Raw genomic sequence first — 20420 nt, forward strand, 5'->3', positions numbered from 1 at the left:
TTCGTCCGATCTGGACCGAGTCTTTCGGATGCTCGACGGATCAAGGCTTTGTTGCCACGTCCGGAGCCGCCTGCAGCACACTCCCAGACGTACGCGTATGGTGCGTACCCGGCGTACTCAGCGTACTTCGGCGTATGGCGCCGGGGTCCGTTCGTATGGGAGCCCTCCGGCGTACGGTCTTGACCGCAGCCTTGCCGAGGCTTGGGTGCCTTCTCCGACGCCCTCATCGACGCCTGTGACCGGCCCTCGCTTCGAGGAGCTGGGCCAAGGGGGTCTGCGAGTCAGCAACCCCTGCGGGTCAAAGTACCGCTTAAGACGTCCAACATAGAACATCGGGAGCGTCGTCATTGACTCTGGCAGGTCGATGGTGTACGACGCACCATGTCTGGCAAGGATCGCAAATGATCCGATGAAGCGGTGCTTCAGCTTGTTGCTGCCGACAGAGCTGACAGTGTCAAGCGGTAGGCTCCTCGTGTCTAGCAACACTAAGTCCCCAACCTCAAATATACTTAAGCTCCCTCTTCCATGTTTGTCTGAGTACTCCTTTTGTTTATCTTGGGCCGCTGCAATGGCATCGCGGACCCTGTTGACAATGCTCAGCTTGGTATATATAAAGGTTTCCACCTGTTTCCGCAACGAAACTGGTCTCACATCCGAGACCTGGGAGGAAAGGGCTTTCCGAGCGTCTCACCCACTTAGAATAGAGGAGTCAGTATCTCCTCGAAGAATGAGAGGCACTCTGGGGTGGCGGAAGCCGTTCAGGTAGAACGGCGTGAACCCCGTGGACGCGTGCACCGCGTTGTTGAGCGCAAACTAAACAGCTGGAAGCTGCGTCGACCACGTACGTGGTGCTGCCGCGCACACACTGCGCAGAGTGTCCTCGAGCTCTCGATTGACGCGCTCTGTTTGGCCGTCTGTCTGCGGATGGTCCGCAGTGGACATCTGCAGACGAGTCCCCAGTAAAGGGAACAGCGTTTTCCAAATCGCATCAGTGAACCGCGGGTTTGGGTCCGAGACAATCGTCTCCGGGAGACCGTGATAGCGGAACACGCCATCGACGAACAACCTTGCGGTTTGTTCGCCCGTAACAGTGACGGGAACTGGAGCAAGATGTACCATCTTGCTCAGCCGACACACGAAGACGAAAATTCCGGTGTTGCCGTGTCCGTCGGCGGGAAGCCCAAAGATGAAGTCATCACTCATCGACTTCCAACAGTCAGCCGGTACGGGCAGGCTTCGTAGTGGAGCCGAAGAGTGACCTGCGGGTTTGACTCGCTGACATGTTTCGCATGTCGTAACATACCGGGCGACCCACTTGTATATGTGGGTCCACCAGAAGGTCTGAGAGACCGACAGAAATGTATTCTCTCGGCCCAAGTGGTCGCTGGAGGGCGCGTCGTGCGCCTCCGCGAGGATATCGAGCTTCCGATCCTCGTCGTTGGGTACGACCACCCGTGGAGGATCATTGGGCTCCACCCGGTAATAGAGGAGTCCAGCCTTCCACTTATATCGGTGGAGCCGTGAGCGCTGTCGCGACGAGAGTCAGTCGGACTTCGCGCTCGTTCCTGCCATAAGAAACTTGACGAAGCGCGACAGCCTCATCGTCCCGATACGCCATGCGTATCCGATCATATAGATCCGTTGTCACCCGCGTGATGTGGGTCAACTCATAGTCAGGACGCCGAGAGAGGGCGTCCGCAAGCACGTTGAGCTTGCCCGGCTTGTATTCGACGCGGAAGTTGTATTCCACGAAGAAGGACAGCCACCTCGCCATCCTTTGGGAGAGGTGAGGCGAGTTAGTCGCCGTCCTCAAGGACGCGTGGTCTGTGTAGATCACAAAGGGCCTAGAGCCCAGAAGGTGAACACGAAACTTCACAAGGGCATTTTTCATTGCCAGGAGCTCCTTGTCGTGGGCAGGGTAGTTCCGCTCGGCGGCTTTGAGCTGCCTGGACTGGAACGAGATGACTCGTTCGTGTCCAGGCGTGTCGGCCTGCAGCAATGCACACCCGATAGCGTAATCGGAGGCATCGCAGACGACGCAGAACGGCTTCGTCTCGTCCGGCAGGACCAGGACAGGGGCCTCTTGGAGACTGGCCTTGATGCTGTCAAAAGCATCCTGGAGCTCTTGCTCCCAGCGCCAGTCGACGTCCTTCTAAAGGAGGCTCGACAAGGGCTTAGCGAAGCCCGCGTACCCTGCGCTGTACTTGTGAAGGTAGTTGGCCCAAGCCCAACCACTTTCAAAGATCCTTCTCGGATCGTGGCGTCGGCCATACTGCTTTGGCCTTGACCTTGTCTGGGTCAGCCCGAACGCCCACGCTGCTTACGAAGCAACCGATAACTTTAATCTCTGGTGACGCGAAAACGCACTTGTCGATGTTGGCGTAGAGCTTGTTCGCTCGCATTACGTCCAACCCCGACGAAGTTGTCTTAGATGCACCTCCATGGCCGTCTTGCCTCCTTCGGCACGGCTATGGACGAATATGTCGTCGAAATACGTCTGTACGAAGGTACACAAAGGGCAGAACAGTTGCGTCGCCAGGCGATTGAACGTCGCCGGGGCGTTAGACAAGCCCTGCGGCATGACGAGCCACTACCAAAGCATGCCGCTTGGAGTTCTTACCGCGGTGAGCGGGATATCGCTCTCTCGCATCAGGATTTGGTAGTATCCGTCTACCAAATCCAGCGCACTGTACAGTACGCTCCCGGCCATGTTGTTCAACAACACATTCTTACGTGGGATTGGTGTTTGGGCCGACACCGTTGCGTTGTTCAGCTTGTTATAAGCGTAAACGAGACGCCACTTTCCGTTCGGCTTCCGAGCGCAGAAAGGCGGCGTCGAGTGCGGGGATTTCGATTCCCGCACTATGCCTGCCTTCGCTTTCGCGGCGAAGAGGTCATCAATGACCTCGCACTGCTCGGACGGGAGAGGTCATTGCCTCATGACACAATATTTTGTGCCGGGCACGAAATCAATCTCGTACCGTGCGCCTCGATCCTGTGGGAGTTGGTTCGGTGGGTGTTTGCTCACCACGTCCGCATACTCCATCACCAAAGGATACACCGGATCGTTGGGGTTCTTAAGGATCTCAGAACCCAAGCGCGTCTGACGCTGCTTGTTCAGGTCTTCCAGGACGTTCTCGTCCAAGCCAGAGGAGGCGTTCAGCTCCTCCCGAGTGGTCTCAGGTCTCATGAGTACCATCGCAGCAATTTATCCAGCCTTGAGGTTGGTCAGGAAAGACTCAGCCGTCATTTCCTCGAGGTTCAGTATCTCTGCAACCTCTGGCAACGGTTCCAAGTAGACACCAGATGCCTTGACGGCTAAAACCGGTCTCGCCATCGAAGATGTGACAACACTCTTCCACCGGCCTTGTCGGAGGAGCCCGGGCCCTGGACTCCGAGTCGGTTGAAGCGACGTCGATCTGAACGAAGTTCGGATACGACTTCAGTCGGCGGCGGCGTCGTTGACAACGGCGACCGTGACGTCAAGCTTTGCTGCCCACGTCTAGGGATGTCGGCGCTACGACATCCTAGGCACTCGTGGCCTCGTGGGGTACCGTGGTATCCACACAGGAAGCGAGTTCGACGGCTTCCTCTTCAGTTAAGGTCTGGGCGACCGCGTGTGGTACTGTGTTACCCACACAGGAAGCGTATCCGACGTCTTCCTCTTCAGTTAAGGTCTGGGCGACCGTGAGTGGTACTCTGTTACCCACTCTGAACACGCTGTTCTCAGTGTTCGTGACAGCTGCAGCTGTCTGCGGAACTAAGTTACCCGCCTGTGGACATAAGTTACCCACTTAGCCAGCGCCTTTTCTGGGCGCGGCCACCATCAAAACATCCTCGGAGTCGTCAAATACGTCGACGACTCCCAAGCATCTGCCGGATGCTTGGGTACCCAGGCAGCCCTTACGGGCACCTCGGGTACTGACAGAGGTGGGAACATGACTCACCAATGCTCTGTCGGACTGCGCAGGGCGACTGACACTGAATTGCCTTGCCTCGCAGTCGATCCAGGGCTCGTGTTTCTCAAGCCAGGGCATACCCAGGATCATATCATATGGATCCATATCAAGAACAGTGAGCTGTTCGAGGCTGTCAAAGGCTTCAAACTTGACGGCCAGATCCACTTGGACGTTGGGAACAGTGACGACCTTCCCGTCGGACAGTCGCACTGACACCGTCCCGTTCCCCTTGCTTTCTCTCAAGCATCGGACAACTTGTTGCTGTTGCGAGCAACCGTCTGGCGGCTTGTGAAATTCTTCGACGCCCCAGAAGCGATCAAGATTCTAAAGGGATGATCGTATCCCCGTACACATCCGTGTACTACGAGCAACCCGCCGCTGCTCTTCGCCAATTCGAGAGTGCGAAGCCTCTCAGGGGCTAAGTCCCCGTGGTACGCGCCACCCGCGGACCAATCACGAAGACTTAGTTCTTCTCCAGTAGGGCGCTCCGTCCCTACTGGTTCCCGGCGTTCCCCTGTCCCCGGTATCCTGGCTTCTGCCAGCGACCCTTGAGGACGGGCTTGGGGAAGGACCGTCTGCGGAGATTCTCCGCGGGACAGTCGCGCTTGAAGTTGCCCATCTTCCCGCAGCCGAAGCAGCGGATGTCACGCTGTTCGGCGGACCCGAGTTCGATGGGAACTGGTCCGTTGGGGGTTGTTCGACCGGGAGCAGACAAGGAACTCCTAGGCCATGCTGAGGCTGGCGTACGCGCCTGGCGATGGCTGTACGCTTCTTGAAGAGCAACTTGAATCGCCTCTTCAAGGGTGCTTGACTGCACCCGGAACAGCTGAGTGCGTGCGGGGCCCACTCGAAGGCCGTCCATGAACACAGTCATCTTGATGTGTTCGTTGAGTGGGTTTCCCACTAGGGACGCCGTGAGCTACCGTATCTCTTGCACATACTCGTGCAGTTCGCACCTCCCTTGTTTACACGAGAGGAAGCGCGAACGCTGGCGGTACTCGTAGCTCGCCGGGAGGAACGCGGCTTGGCGCTGTTCGCACAGCTGAGCCCGGGATGTGAAACATCCAAGGGATGTTGCTTCCCGTGTGTACACCCAACTCTTAGCACGGCCGCTAAGGTTGGAGAGTGCAAAGGCAACACGCAGTTGCTCGGTCGAGATCAGAGCCGCGTCTATCGCGAGCTCTACTTCTCGGACCTAGAAGTGAAGGTTCTCGCCTTCCTTCCCTTCATACGGCTTAACCTTCAGCCGTATTGGCTTCGGGTGAGGCGGATTTGCTTCCGCCGCCGGAGCCTGCAGGTTCTCCCGCACATGCGCGATGAGGCCCTGCTCGTACGCGTCGAACGCATTGACGCGCTCGAGCTGCTCAGCCGGTGTTGACACCACCAGGCTCTGCAAGGCCTCCATCCCGAAGTTGCCTGTCATCTTCCGAACCGATTCGAACTGAGAGTCGTTCATTTGGGAGAAGTCGTTCCTATCCATGGCAACGAACTTCGGAGAGGTTCAGGTAGTCTACCCGCGGTGGCGTGGATTGACTACTAGTGCTACCAAGTGTGACGGGGTCACACAGCACCTTGCGCTAGAGGAAGTTATCTTCCGAGAGTATACAAACTCTCCGTGAACGGCAGGTCACAGGTCCCCTCTTTATTTAAAGAGAGCGAAGTGACCTAAATAAGGTAGATTGTAAACTGAGTATATTTATAGGTAGGTTAAGTTTGGGTTTAATACAAACTATAAGTTACCTATAGAAATGCAATGTCGTTTGACCAATGGTTGGCTTGAACGACCTTGGTACCTTGTACCAAATATCCCGGAGTATGACGTGTCATACACCTGAAGTTTGAAGTGTCACACTTCATGTAACCAGGGTACACTTAGGGCTACGTACCCCGTTACATTTCCAGTTTCACAAATGTGTGGTCTTGCCGGTTTAGTAGCCTCCTTGACTTAATTATAGTATGCATTTGCTCACGAGAAAGTGCGGTACAGGTGCCAGGCATGTTGGGAAAAAGATATCTTCAACATCATAAAGATGAAAGTGTATGACATAAATTGGTTTATTTGTTTGTACAGGCCCACTTGACCCAGGCTTCCTGTTGAGGTTGAATCTACGCCTCTAACAAGGGCGGCAGTGCCTCAACTGCCATTTTGTTTTTGTCCTACAGGTTTCTTACTTCGCGAAGGCTTCGTCTTCCGCACTTCAGTATCTTTCTCAAGTCTTTCACGAGTAAGTATATTTTCCGCTTCCTTGTATTGCTCAATCGTGGTGCAGCAAGCACATAAATCGCTTGGTGCACAATATCACAGATGACGAACGCTGTATATCAGTAAGATTGAGGCAAACCATTAGCTTAAAATTAACTAACTTGGTGTGCATGTTAGGTCATGAAAGCGGTAAAATACCACAGCTGCGAAATGAAGCGCTGCAACCACCCCTCACCTACACTTACACCACACACGAGCTCAGCAATCGGCTGTGACTTGTGCAGGACATATTGCCATCCGACAGGACGGTCAGTCACCTGTCGCTGAAGGATCCAGTCTCTAATGCCATTTTCGGCACTCTTCGAAAGCATTGGAGGCGGCCCTCGGCGCTTGGGCTCGTGAGGATTGTTTCTGCGTGCAGTAGTCACGTATTTCTTCAGTGTTCTATGCGGTATTCTCGGTTATTTACTTGTTGCCTTTAGCTCTGCGCCGACGAGAATGGCTTGGACGGCACAATGGAGCTCTGCTTCGCTCTACTTGGCGCGTATTTTCCGCACGGTGGAGAAACGAAAGTGAGACCAGAGTACAGTATAAACTGCTGGAGGAGACCAGATGAAAGCTCGCTAGCTTAATATTAGCCAGTTATGATCGTTGACAGTGATCTAGCTTAATATAACAGGCTAAAACAATCGAGGCTACTTAACTGGTCGAGGCTACGAAACTGACAGTTTGCCTTAAGCTACGAGACCATACAAAAAAAATAGTGTGAGCTCGTAAACATCGAAAGTTTCCCAGCTGAACCGACTATCTATAGACCAGCTCAGAACGCTATTCGATCAGTGCTAACAAAGTATTCGATCAAGAATGCTGACCAGTACATCGATCACTTCATCGTTTACGACTTTGAGGCCATTCTTAAATCTACCGTTACTCAACACGGTGAAAATACTGTCTTCACGAACGAGCACATTCCTGTGTCAGTATCAGTAGCTGATAGCTTGACGGAGGAGGTATGATGCTTTATAGATGATGACCCAAAACTGTTGCTCACGAATATGTTTGAATACATCGGTAGTGTATCCGTGAAGATTCGACAGTACAATATTTATATGTACAAGTCGCTTCTACAAAAAATCATCAATGCTTACGGCTTGACTGGTATGGCGATCCCTGGTGCTGTACTTGGTGAGACCTACAAGATGCCTGATGTGGACTGTTGGATTAAGGAAGGGAAAGTATGCCTGCTTCTTCGACTTCCATAGCATTCTCGGCAATGGTAAGCAGCGGTCTGACTATAGTAAGGTTAAACAGCAGCTTGACCAGTATTCGAGTTCGACTCGGGTCGGTACGATATCAACTTGATTAAGAAAGACTTGTTTGCTGCCATCGGTACCGACAATATCAAATCTGTCATCAAGAAGCCAAGTTAAATGTGCAGTGCTACATCGGATATAAAAATACTCGATATTAGAATCTATGTACCGGCTGGTACGAGCTACGATAAGTATCTTACAACGTATCTGGGTGGTTGCTAATGTGATGACAAAATTAGATGAATCTGTGGTTTGGCAAGGGTATTTTCCTGTATACGTACATCACCGCGTTCAATGTATTGAATCATACTACAATTCCACCTAATGCAGCTTTTGATAGCAAGCTCCGTGGATCAAGTATTACCGCAGATGATTATAAGCCCATACAATTTGTCGGGGGGGGGGGGGCAGCGTCAGCTAGCAAGAACGTCCACTGGCGTTCTTCAGTCTTCAGCAGAAAGCTTAATGAAAACACGCAATAATGAAGCTTGAGTTGCTCTTCATTGTGGAAGTGCTTTGCGAGACCCGAAATGCTTTACTTGGGCACCGTGTTATTGTCTACACGAACCACAAGAACTTATCGCTCTCGAACTTTCAGTGATATGATATTGTGTAGATCGCTGGCGTCCTTTTGTGAAAGGGCTGGCATCGAGAATTATCTATATTAAGCCAGAGCAACATTGTTGCCAATGCACTTAGCCGCCTTTCTCAAAGCAAATATGCTGATAGCGAGGAGTGCTACGAAGTTGACCCAGATGGCGAGGACTTCCCGCTGACTTTTGATGCTATCTTTGAGGCCTAAGAGACAGGCAAGCAATTGAAGCAGCAAGAACGTCAAGGTAGGCTTAAGGACCAACAACAAACATAACGTTCGTTGCTGTGCAAGGACAAGAGCATTCTGATGCCAACCTTTTGCGTCTTCGGATTATTCGACGGTATCACCAATAGCTCAAGCATCCCGGTATGGCAAATCGGACGATCCACCAGCACTTCATCTGGTCGAAATTTAGGCATGCGATTTAAAGGCTCGTTAATCGCTGCGAAACCTGCCAGAATTGAAAACGGAACATAAAGAAAAGATAAATTACCTGCCACAAAGCCTGTGACCCAGACGTGGAAGGTGGTGTGAGTCGACAAATTAGGTCCTTATACGCACCCAAGGCTTTAGATCATTAGCCACGATTGGTTCTGCAACTAGTGGATTTTACGTTGCGTCGGCACCGGAAAAAGGGAGCAAAAACTACATGGGCAAAGAGTGGTTCTGCAGATACCTGCACCGAGAATACTGTATTTCCGGACAAGGCAACGCGTATTCCATTTAGCCTTGAAGAGCTACGGCGTGCCACTCTATAATTTCTTCCAGTTATTAACAAAGCGCATGTTAAAATACCATGTGACGACCAAAGAAAAGCTACATTGGAGCAGACGATCAACAATTTCGCTGCCACGTTCCATTCCGAGCCGCCGTAAAAGCGAATACCGTATCTAAAACGGCGTAGTTTTCTAAAACGCATAGAATATCGCTCTGATAGTTGAGGTGGTTGTTCGTCATAGTAGATAAGTATTGCTAAGCGGACTTCTAAAAATGCATCATGGATTTGCTTAGGTTAGCTACCGCTGTGCTCTCCTTGGGATTGACGAGCAGTACTAGCTGTAACAAATGCATCAGTTTCAAACTTATCCGGTAAAGCATACGACACGTACAGCATCAAACGGTGGGTCTGACTTTAGGCGCTCCTGATGTTTCGCCGGTGTCTCCTCACCACGCTATCAACGGAGAGCGCGGGAAACGTAACACGAAAGCCTTACGTCCGTACTAGCTGTCGACGAAGAACCCCTCGAAGGATACCACATGCAACGGTGATGCCACATCATTGTTTGTCTATAGGTGACGTAGTCTAGTTCCATCTTGACACGAACCAGCTGAATTATAGCGACTTAAACCCGCGTCTTGTTGTGAATGGACAAAAGGCCTTGTAGTGGACGGTCAAAACCCGCGTCAAGTAAGTATAGCGCATTCCGTACCGGATACCCAACGTGGTTAGCTTATGTCACTCTGCTGTGGCGTGTTTGGTCGATTGTCTAGTCTATCCTTCTCACTTATATACCCGTGTATGGATTTTCGTTCCACAGCGATACACATACCGATATACCGAACCAGGTAGCTAAAAGCACAGACCACAAAGGTCACAAAAGCTTCGCGCTTGAGCATTGCCCACCCCTGCTCCGCCGCCGCACAATCCGCTTGTTAATATGACGTGTGATGGTTATTAATAGCAACTCCCACGGACAGAAAACATTTCGATGTCCAGTATTTTTGCAAGATTTCTTTTAGAGCTTAATCTTCACGGCATGTAGTTTTAAGATCCAGTGTGTTAAAGTATTGTAAAGGACCCAGCTCCTTTTGCGAAGCACTAGCGCTTGGCATTGGCTGATAATATCTCGTGCTGAGCTAGGGGACTGGGACAACACTCTTGAATTAGATAATCCACACTGTTTCCACTCTTTTAAAGGAAAATCGACGATGTCAAACTCTCTACGTATGTATGTACAGCTAAACTTTGATCGTACGCCACATCGTGTTCACCGTACCGAACGTAAGCTTGCATCCTTAACTCAAAAAGAGCAACAATTGTGATAAGCTCACAAGACGCTTTGACAAAAGGATCGCTATTCTTAATGTTTTCATGCATGTAAATAATCATCTCCTGCTGCCGTTACAAAGCTGCAGCATCTGCTCTATACACTACCAAAGACCTGCTGCCGATCGTTCCTTTTTGTTATTGTCAGCCCTGCTCACTCATGCTCGCACGACTCTCTCACTGCTGCGCCGGTCTCGTATGCTCTCCGTTTGGTGTGTGTTTTAAACGTTTAGAGAAAACACACCATAAGTAGCAGGGATCTTCACATAAATCGATACCGGTCGCTTGACCAGGTCATATTGACGGCGTCAACCAACATGAAACTTTCGAACCATTTTACGTTACCCAGAATTTACGATATTTTTACAACCTATTGATTATTTGCAACCAGTGGTTTATAAAAAGTCTGCAGCACTAGCAATATTAATCCTGGCCTTACCAAAATGGTACAAGCTGTAGGTTTTTTGCAAAAGAAGGTGAATGGATATCTTAGCTGTTACTGAAACTAAGATGTTTTCATCAACCCTACCGCAATCTGGTACTCTGCAATTCTGCGAGCTTAATTCAGCCAATCGTAAGGGAATAAACATCAGCAAAGAAACCGAACTATTGCCTCCCACGTATCTCTAAGCATTTTGTCTCAATTCATTTTACACGACAAGCTCGCGCTAATGAGAAAGGACCGACAGGTGTTGCGTGCGAGCGATATTAATCGCTTCTTTCTTCTCATGTGGCGGGTGCTAAGGCACGCTAGTCGGCGATACCGACAGATGCTGCGTGCGAGCGATAGAGATCGCCTCTATCTTCTCGTGAGGCGGGTGTCAGGGTACAATACATAGCTCGGAGATTTTCGATGATCAGCGAGGCTCGGACCTTTGCGGATATCAGCGAGGCTTGCACTCTTCACGACTGATAGGTACACTAAGATGGACTTGACAAGATCGGTTGGCTCCATACCAACGCCGATTTGTCACTCCATTGTATCGGAAGGCTGGTTGCGCGTCTGCATAATTATTTACTGACTGTTTAATCGATGAACCTTTTCATTGCAGCCTCGAGGAGCAGCCACCTGTTCGAAATGGAGAAAGAGGCGCTGCCGATGCCTGAAAGTTTTGACCGTGTGCAATTCATGTAAATGCCGCCTAGCGTATCCTTACGATAACGTTCAAAGCACTGATAGCGCTAACTAGATTGCAGTGGCGCGCCCAGATCAAGACCGCTTTGGCCGTCGTATTTCCTGTTGTCAGTGCGATGTTATGGTGGAAGACGACGACGACGACAAGGATGATGAATAGGTGCAGCGATCATGGAAATCTGACTGCTTTGGCTCGCTTTCCTTGATACCGAGCCAGATTCTACGAATCGCAGACGATGGTATGCTACTAGCAAAATTTGCTCAGGATTCCGAAATGTATGCTATAAAAGCTTGGTTAGGTCGCCGCTGAGGAAAGGCGACACGTAATGCATGTGAAGATATTACTTAGTATTCTATAATAAAAGTTTAGAAAAAAAGCATAGCTAACGCGAAGAACTCCTACGTAACTGTGCTGTTCGATGGTTGTGATGTGCAATTTGTGCTTGCAGGCCTTCGCTCTTTCCACTCCCTTAAAGCTGTGGCTTGGGCTTTATAAATCGGAGAACTTCTCTTCAAGTTACCGTCAACCGTGTAAAGACCCTTGGGAAAGTAGAAAAATGAACTTTTTGCCAGCAAGACCACCGCTTTTCCTGACATAGATGATACTTCGCAGGGTCCACTGGATATTCGCGCTTGCAGAGAGCGACATGGTGCGTCTCGCAGTAGTCGTTTTTTTTAGTCGCCTTCCGACACTCAAACTTGTAAATGGAGCATTCTCGCATTGACCTGCTCCTTCCATATAGCAAAATGCACGACTCCCGAGAGACACACGTCTGTGGGTGGACTGCGTCTGCTGATAGCTTACTCGTTTTGGTTCGAGTGTCATTTGCTTGAGCTGTTGCCGAACTGGGCGTACTCGCTGCATACACTATTCCAGCTTCTCTATCAATCCATTTCTTCCAAGAACCATTGACTAACTCACGCACAAGAGATACGAAGAACGCTCGGTGCCGGTCACGACAGGCCGGTGTGGGGTTGGCGGCACAGGTCTGTGAGGCGTCATCGCTCGTTGGGCTCTTACCGCGCGCTCATTCGTCGCAGATACACGCGTTGCACTTGCCAATATCAAGCATTGCCATAGCTAGTTTTTTATGCCACTTCTTGACAGGGTGTGCTCCGGCAAGAGAGAACTTCCACGTAGTTGGTCGTGGCGGTCGACGCCTTGCATTGCTGAGTTATATTCACTAACACAGGTCGGAGCTTTAAATGCTTCTTTCGTTGCTTGGATGCGTTGGTACACTGTTAAAGAGGTAGACGCGTCAGCGTTGGATACGATATTGAGGATAGAGCCATCAATCCAGCTAGCAGCAAAAATATAATTTGCAAAACAAACCCCTTGCTTCATGAACCCTCTTGGTTTTGAGTCACCTTGCTGAATCATAGTAAAATGGGGGAAATCCTTACTGGATGCCCGCACTGTTCCACGACCATACAGTCCAATTGCTCTGAGGCTCTCCAAAAGTAGACACGAATTATAGAAATTGTCTGTATTGACAATTCTTCGCGATCCTTGCAGTGATGCCGTGACTTCAATGACGTGCGGGCGAATATCGGATGACAGTTTTGTGAGCTATTGTAGCTCTCGTATTTCAGCTCCCGGTACAACCCCATGCAGGCGGTCTTGGAGCTCACTGGCACAGTGCAATTTGAAGCCAACATAACACGACGTTGAACAGCAACAAGCGTAAAGCTTGAAATGATACTTGCCACTAGGCTTACGAGGGTTGTAAGCTATAGCGTGACGGGCATACTGTGACCTGCAAGCAATGCTGGCTTCATCGACAGCGGCATTTCGACCGACAATCACATGATGCGTGCAACGTGACGTGAGAATATTAACGAGAGGCCGTATTCGTGCAGCAGGATCTCGCTGGATGTCGGATGTCGTAACTTGCGATCGAAAACATACGTTTTTTCAAATGTAAAGGAATCGTTTCCATATCATCACACACTCCAAACATGTTGAGCGAGCTCCAGGAAAAATACTTGCTTCATTATTATAAAGCCATTAAAGTCTCATCCTTGTACCACAAAATCCTTAGAAACTTCATGAGATTATCTAAATCCACACTTCGACGTGATGGGGAGCCACTGGCTTCGGCATATTCATTCGTAAAAACTACGACTTGGTTCCAGAAAGACAGCGCAAAAAAAACTAAAGGTAGCAGAGTGACCAAACAGCCCACGACTTTCATCTCGTAGTACGGTTGCCAGCAAGCCGTCATGCTGTGAATACAAACCAAGTGGCTCTACTTGAGAGGCAGTTGAAGAAAAGGTCATGGCTTCGATAGCTTCGACTTCCGTGGTGTTTATCAGGATCTGAAGTCCCCTTTGTCCCCGAAACGTAGCCCACTCGCGATATTCCAGCTCTTCCACTTCTTTAAATTTTCAGTTAATGCTGGCAGATTGGAAAATTGGGAGCCATAGTACATAGGGATGTCCATGATTCGCCTCCTGTAGTTTGTTCTTCTGTATATTGGCAAATTGACAGATCACTCGAGCGCGAACGTTTTCTACGATGTCGTGCACGTGCTCCCGTGTCTGGTATTTAGTGTTTGTCCATCTCAGCTGAAATCTTACCGACGGAACCTTGATGTTATCGTCATTGCTTACGTTCTCCACGTTTTATCGCGTGACAATACTCACCAAAAACGCATCCCCAACATCACGGCATCGAGATCGTGGCATCCACGTTTCCTCACCAGGAGAAAAAGCAAAATTTTTGCATCAATAAACTTGTCTGCTGAGGCCCGTGCTCTACGTTCTAACTCATCGCGCATGTCTGTAACAGCGTCCTTTTTTCCTCACGTAAGCATTGTTTTGTTTGGCAGTCTTGGTCTTCTTGTTCAGCACTGACGATTGTTTGGCATTTGGAGCAGTTGTCCTTTGTCGTTTTTGACTCGTCTGGCGTTGACTTGAGTCCGACTGAGTACGTTTTGGATATGGCCTCGTAGACGACGTACTGTTTGAACTAGTCGGAGCAGCAAGCCCCAATGTGGAAGTAAGAACGCCGTTATAGGTTTCAGCTGCATCCAATGAAATTGTAGATGCAACATCGCCCTTACTGTGGATTCCATCAAAATCTACATCAGATACAGTGATTGCGCTTAGGTAGCGCTGCTTGCTGCAATAGCAGCTATCGTCAAAATCTTCCATGCGTTTGCCGTTTGCACCACGAGTATTCAGTGACTTGCACACGTCATGAGAGCAAACGTGAGGCATTGTTTTTTTACACCTTGAGCACTGGCGATCTAAAGAGCCTGTTGAGCTGCAAACAGCACACTTAAAACCTACAAAACGACTGGCAACGTCCGGGCTCGGGGCTGTGCCCAATAAATCAGGCGTCGATTGGTCCGAAAGATCACCCGTGTCGGTGACCACAGAGGCCTGTTTACCAAGCGTTCTATGATCCCTATTGCCACCAGAAAAACCATTACGTAGACAAACCGTGTCGCTACGGTCATTTTCTTCTGTCAGAGCGGTGAGCCTGATAACATTTCGGTTACGATTGTGTTTAGTGTCATCCTAAACTTCTGTCGCAGTTACTGTCCTCTCCATTATCACTGATGCAGGGTGAATCACCTTCGCCACATTTTCTACGTAATGATACACACGCGTCCAACATGGTGTTGGATTTCTTGAATCCAATGTATGCATGTTGGTAGTGCGCGATAAGCGCTTGCTCTACTAAGAAGTAGTCCACACCATTCCGTCCGTCCGGGCTCTCTCCGGGACGTATGTATCGATATTGATCGGATACACTGCGGACCGGTGGAGGCTTGGCCATCCAGCCATCCTGACGAAGCATTCGCCAGACCAATTTGAACACGGATCGGTCTTCTGGCATATGTTTACGAAGTAGGAAAGTGAGAAACAAACTGAAAAAGAGCTGTTCACATTATCTCGTACCATGAGCGAGCAACTTGGACCCAGTGTGTTTCGAACTACGAGTCGCTCGTAAGCCATCGATTATTTACCGTTCTCCTGCCCCGCTTGCGTCATTCCTTTAAGACTACCAGGCTTGCGACGCTCTCGCTAGGGCCTCGACGCCAAATTCTTGAGTGAAAGCTGCTGAAATGTTGACTTACTGCATGACACTTTAGTGAACCAAATAAATAGAACTTTGCAAGAACCAGAATGGATCGCGCAAGCCCGCCCCCTTTGGGCTTCTCAGAAGTGCGAAGTTGGAAAGAAATAACTCAGTATATCCAAAGCTTCATACATTGCTACTCGTATGAGTGCCGGAGCCACCCCAGAAGATATCTGAAGACTTTACAAGTACCTCAACGGAAAAGCACGACAACGATAGGAAGTTAATCAAGCGCTATAGATTTCAAGCCGAGCTGTACTAAAAAATCGTTTAGCTATGTACAATAGTACAGCTTCAACACAATCGTCTCCTACGCGCGAGGCGATATATCGTTGTCCTCGCAGCTTCAACAGCGCGCCAATGGTGCCTCGGGTCGGTCGTTAAAACCGTCATGCACTCGCATAGCTACCAACGTTTCGTGATGGTCGTCGTACCAACGAAGCAAATCAGCTCATGTGCAGCTACTATGGCGGAGCGGGGAGTCGCATCTGGGAAATTCACCAGCAACTATGCAGAGAAGGCTGGTGACGCTTTTTAGCTCGGTTCAATACGTCATAATGACGTCCATATACCCGTCATCGCTGTCAACAGAATACTGGGATCGATTTTGATCTTGTTGACGGGATACTCCCGGACTGCATGATATTGAGTTAGTAAGGGTAGCATCATGGACGTGGGTACACTTTTGTTGGGTTGAGCGAAGCGTGGCATTGTGACACCAAGCCGATCGTTCGTGTTAACTTCTGTGCGGTACGACGACTGCACGGAGAACGACACATACATGGTGTATGAGACGTGCACACATTGCACGCTTCCACGCAGACCGCCGCCAAAAATCCCGACATACACGCGAACGGCCCCATCGACGCTAACGGGTTTTGCAAATCAGCGACGACATCGGCGCCATGATATCCGGAGAGGCCGTCGCCTTGTCCAACAAGGTCGGCTCTGTAGAGCTACTCGACACCACCGCGGACCCCGGCAACACTAATGGGACGGTAGGGTACGCTTGCCACCAACTCGACTTAAGCGCACAATGAGTTTAATATATGCTTGTGAGAGTCATGGGCAGCACCGCGTACGTCGTTTGCGTAGCCTTCGCGTTAGGTTGACCAGCCACATCGGGCTTGGCGATGGTTTCCAAAAATAAGCCAGTTGTAATTGGCGCTGACGGTCATTAGAGCGTCGGCCGCCCGGGCCGCCATCCATGGAGAGACTCAGTATCTCACCTGCGTGTTCATACTGACCAGTGCGCTCATTGCCGGTGCTCATTGACTCGCACGTCTGGTATTTATCACCAGCAACAGCAGTGGCATTGGTTGTAGATCCATGCGCTACAGACGCATATAGAAGCTGATTGGGCAGGGCAAAGAGTCGCACTATCAGGGTGTCGGTATCGAGCATCACAGCAGCCTGCAGCCATACTGAAAGTGGATGCTGGAGCAGCGACCCACGCTCATTTTGTTTTATATTAGGTGGTGATTGCCGGGGGGTCCTTCTTGGAGGATGACGTCTGTTGTCGTCATCTAGGTGATCGCAACAACAGCAGATCTCGTAGAGTCGAAGCCGCCCTCCCGATTCTGGCGTAATGTCGAGTGGACAAGACCGTCACTATACAGGTAGCCGTCAGCGTTCGAGAGCGAGGTGTTGAAGACGAGTTAGCCGAAGCTGGCAAATCCAAAAATGACAATTGGTTTGCTGCCACTCCGCAAAAGCGCGTCAAATCTCGGTGCCATTCTAAATCCCCAGTAAAAGTGCAGATACGCACAAGTTCAACATGGCTAGCCAATCGTTCGACAAGAAATTTCGGAATGAAGTGTGATTGGCCGCTTTTACCGGAAGCGAAGACATCTGAAAAACTCAAACTGGACTGCACGTATCGAACCAACGTTAAAACTTCCACGACCTACTCAAATTTTTAATTGTTATTCAGATCCCGTATTATAATGAAGCCATTCCAACACAAAGTACGTCGCATTGCTTTGCTCGGCGATTTATGGCTTAGCTGTTCTTGTAATCGCTGCTACAGGTGCAACTGGAAGCTGATTTGTTTTGCCATTTGCGAGAGATACAAGGTCGAGCACATTCGGCACGGGTGGTAGCACAAAGCCAACTGGCATGCCAATGTTGTCGCTGGACTCCACAAACCCGTTAGTGTCAGTAGTGAGGTCATCCAAATGCGTGCTAGATCTGCCGTCGACGGCAAACGTTGGTGAGTACAATATGTACGTTTCGTACGTCATGAACACTTCGTACACTATACCTTCGTCCCAGCGCCCGGTTCTCATGGTACAAGTTGGGTGAGTTGGTTGCAGGCATCATTAGCCGTCCCGGTAGTGTTGCCGGGGTCCGTGGTGGTGTCGAGTGACACGGCGGCGCCGAACCCAACGGACATCGTGACGACCACGACGGAAACCGTGGTGCTGATTTCCTCGCCGGACTCCAAAAAAAACCTTAGGTTCAGTAGTGAGATCTTTCGAATGCGTTCTAGATCCGCTGTCGGTGGCGAACGTTGGTGACTACAATATGTACGTCTCGTACGTCATGAACGCTTCGTACACTATGCGTTCGTCGTACACCATATCCTTACCCTTCGACAGGTTCTCATCGCACGATTTGAGTGAATTGGTGGCAGGTATCACCTGTCGTCCCGGTAGTGTTGCTGGAGTCCGTGGTGGTGTCGAGTGGCACGGCGGTGTTGAGCCCGTCGGACATCGTGACGGCTACGACGGATACCGTGGTGCCGATGTCCTCGCTGAACTCGGCGATACCGTTAGCGTTGGTGGGTCCATTTGAGGTCGTGCTAGAGCTCTTGTCGATGACTTGCGTGAGCAAGTACAATGTGTACCACTCGTACACCGTGTACGCGTGGTCCACCAGGTTCTCACCCTACATCAGGCTCTCATCGTCCGATTTGGTTGTGCTGGTGATCGTAGGGTCTGTGAGGCTGTCCGCTTACATGCTGTGGTGGCACGCATGGAATGGATGACCGTTTTGCGCTCGCCAATGATATGGCTTGTAGACATAAGCATCCCGTACGATCCGTTGCGTGGTTAGCAGATTTTACGGTGTTTTGCACTGATGAATATTGTAAAACGCACACGCATTGTGTATTTATGATGACGGCTTATCGAGGGCTACTACCATAGAGGAGGACCTTGTGTACCAGATGGCCTCATGAGGTTTTGAGGTTCAGGATACTGGAACAGTAATTGACCGTTCCAGTCTCCAGGTTGCGCAAAAGCGGCGACGGCAGTTCGCACAAAGACGACCGCAAATTTTGCCCATCACAACTAAATGGATCAGCGTAGGAACCGCGGTTGCCACCTTCTCGAGTGCCGCATTGCTCGTTGGATCAAAGCCAATGTTGTTCGAATACAGTACACTCATGTCCTGTATTGCCGTCTGGGCGATTTCACTCAACTTTCTTAGATCAGCATTAAAAATCGAAATCTTTTGATATTCTCAGACAATGGCACTTTGCAGCCTGGATCTGCATCTCCGACAGCTGTCCTAGGTCGTTCTGGAGCTCGATGCCCACACACTTCCCAACTCAACTCTCCAGGGCAACCTGCGCTACGACATTCCCGATTCCAGATCCAATATCAACGAAATTATCGCTTGATTGAAGCGGTGGAAATGTGGCTAAGATTAGCGCCACACCGGTCCGGACAATTCGTCCAGCGTGATGGTCGGGGTGGTGGCCTCGTACATACTATTCACGACTCGTATCATAACGGAGGAGGCGAGTCATTGCTTGATTAGCACTGACCACCTTTCTAGTGTCCAACGCCATTGTCATTTTTGGAGCTGATCGGCTTTGTTTTCTTACAGCATCCGTAACGCGCTTTGGGAATTTGTCCAAGTTTGTTCCGTGGGTTCGCTTCAGGGTCTTTAGCCGAAGCCGAGGCTGGTGCTGCGTCCTACCGAAATATGATAGCTTGACCCATATGTCTCGCCAGCTAATGTCGCGTCCGCCGTCGACTTGAGCTTTCGCAAGCTTATACAAAATCACGTCCGCTGCGTCTGAAAAAAAACGACATCGTAGCATCGAATTCATCGGTTACACGTGCAATCAAATACTCTACTGAAGATATTTGGTCCACACCTCTCTACCATCGTTTTGGGATATTAGGCATATCAATTCAGGTACCAACGATGTTTCCATCAATAGCGTGGATATTCAGGGATGTCGGCTCTCTTTTGGGCTTCCCATCTCCAAAGTTGAGATTTTTTTGGATGTCTGCGCTTCCGGTAAAAGCGGCCAATCACACTTCATTCCGAAATTTCTTGTCGAACGATTGGCTAGCCATGTTGAACTTGTGCGTATCTGCACTTTTACTGGGGATTTAGAATGGCACCGAGATTTGACGCGCTTTTGCGGAGTGGCAGCAAACCAATTGTCATTTTTGGATTTGCCAGCTTCGGCTAACTCGTCTTCAACACCTCGCTCTCGAACGCTGACGGCTACCTGTATAGTGACGGTCTTGTCCACTCGACATTACGCCAGAGCCGGGAGGGCGGCTTCGACTCAACGAGATCTGCTGTTGTTGCGATCACCTAGATGACGACAACAGACGTCATCCTCCAAGAAGAACTCCCCGGCAATCACCACCTAATATAAAACAAAATGAGCGTGGGTCGCTGCTCCAGCATCCACTTTCAGTATGGCTGCAGGCTGCTGTGATGCTCGATACCGACACCCTGATAGTGCGACTCTTTGCCCTTCCCAATCAGCTTCTATATGCGTCTGTAGCGCATGGATCTACAACCAATGCCACTGCTGTTGCTGGTGATAAGTACCAGACGTGCGAGTCAATGAGCACCGGCAATGAGCGCACTGGTCAGTATGAACACGGTAGAGGGATACTGAGTCTCTCCATGGATGGCGGCCCGGGCGGCCGACGCTCTAATGACCGTCAGCGCCAATTACAACTGGCTGTTTTTTGGAAGCCATCGCCAAGCCCGATGTGGCTGGTCAACCTTACGCGAAGGCTACGCAAACGACGTACGCGGTGCTGCCCATGACTCTCACAAGCATATATTGAACTCATCGTACGCTTAAGTCGAGTTGATGG

General features: G+C 50.2%; 1 protein-coding gene across 1 annotated transcript; it reads left to right on the top strand.

Moving 5' to 3' along the window:
* Positions 1-10887: 10887 nt before the first annotated feature.
* PITG_18135 (uncharacterized protein) lies at positions 10888-11224 on the top strand (the record flags this gene model as incomplete). Its single annotated transcript, XM_002896252.1, has 2 exons — positions 10888-10943; positions 11170-11224. The coding sequence occupies 2 exons, from the start codon at positions 10888-10890 to the stop codon at positions 11222-11224; spliced, it is 111 nt and encodes a 36-aa protein (XP_002896298.1).
* Positions 11225-20420: the final 9196 nt, after the last annotated feature.

Source organism: Phytophthora infestans, genomic scaffold (assembly GCF_000142945.1).
Source record: "Phytophthora infestans T30-4 supercont1.63 genomic scaffold, whole genome shotgun sequence".
Classification (NCBI taxonomy): domain Eukaryota; phylum Oomycota; class Peronosporomycetes; order Peronosporales; family Peronosporaceae; genus Phytophthora; species Phytophthora infestans.